The 294-nt window shown below is 48.3% G+C and overlaps 1 protein-coding gene across 1 annotated transcript in view; it reads left to right on the top strand.

Annotated features, from left to right (window-relative positions):
• The window catches only part of CSUI_009653 (uncharacterized protein), a gene marked incomplete at its 3' end in the record, with an annotated part of 1,187 nt that extends 897 nt beyond the window's left edge, over positions 1-290 (top strand). The window contains exon 1 of the mRNA XM_068069765.1: positions 1-290. This exon is cut by the window's left edge and continues 897 nt beyond it. Within this exon, the coding sequence (XP_067918257.1) occupies positions 1-290 (290 nt within the window).
• Between the last annotated feature and the right edge of the window lie 4 nt (positions 291-294).

Below are 294 nucleotides of genomic sequence, written 5' to 3'. Positions count from 1 at the left end.
ACAGCAGCACTGTCGCCAGTCCTACTAATGATTTTCCGGGCAATTCCGAGGTTTCTTACCAGTTGGACGCAGAAGCGAAGAATTGGCTGCGGAGTAGAATAATGAGGAATAGCAGGCTTCGAAGGGGGACAAGCAAACAAAAAAAGAGGTCAGCAGTAGTGCCACAGCAAACACGTCATCGTCACACGAGAACGGCTTCACGGCGTTCCCTTGGTTCATTTTCCAAGGTAGACGTAAGTCGTAAACATCGCCGAAGCCTCAAGTTTTTTACAGGTGCTGCTATGGCTATGATTT

Source organism: Cystoisospora suis (assembly GCF_002600585.1).
Source record: "Cystoisospora suis strain Wien I chromosome Unknown contig_5854, whole genome shotgun sequence".
Classification (NCBI taxonomy): Eukaryota; Apicomplexa; class Conoidasida; order Eucoccidiorida; family Sarcocystidae; genus Cystoisospora; species Cystoisospora suis.
Note: the sequence above shows the minus strand (reverse complement) of the source record. Positions and strands in the feature narration are given on the sequence as shown.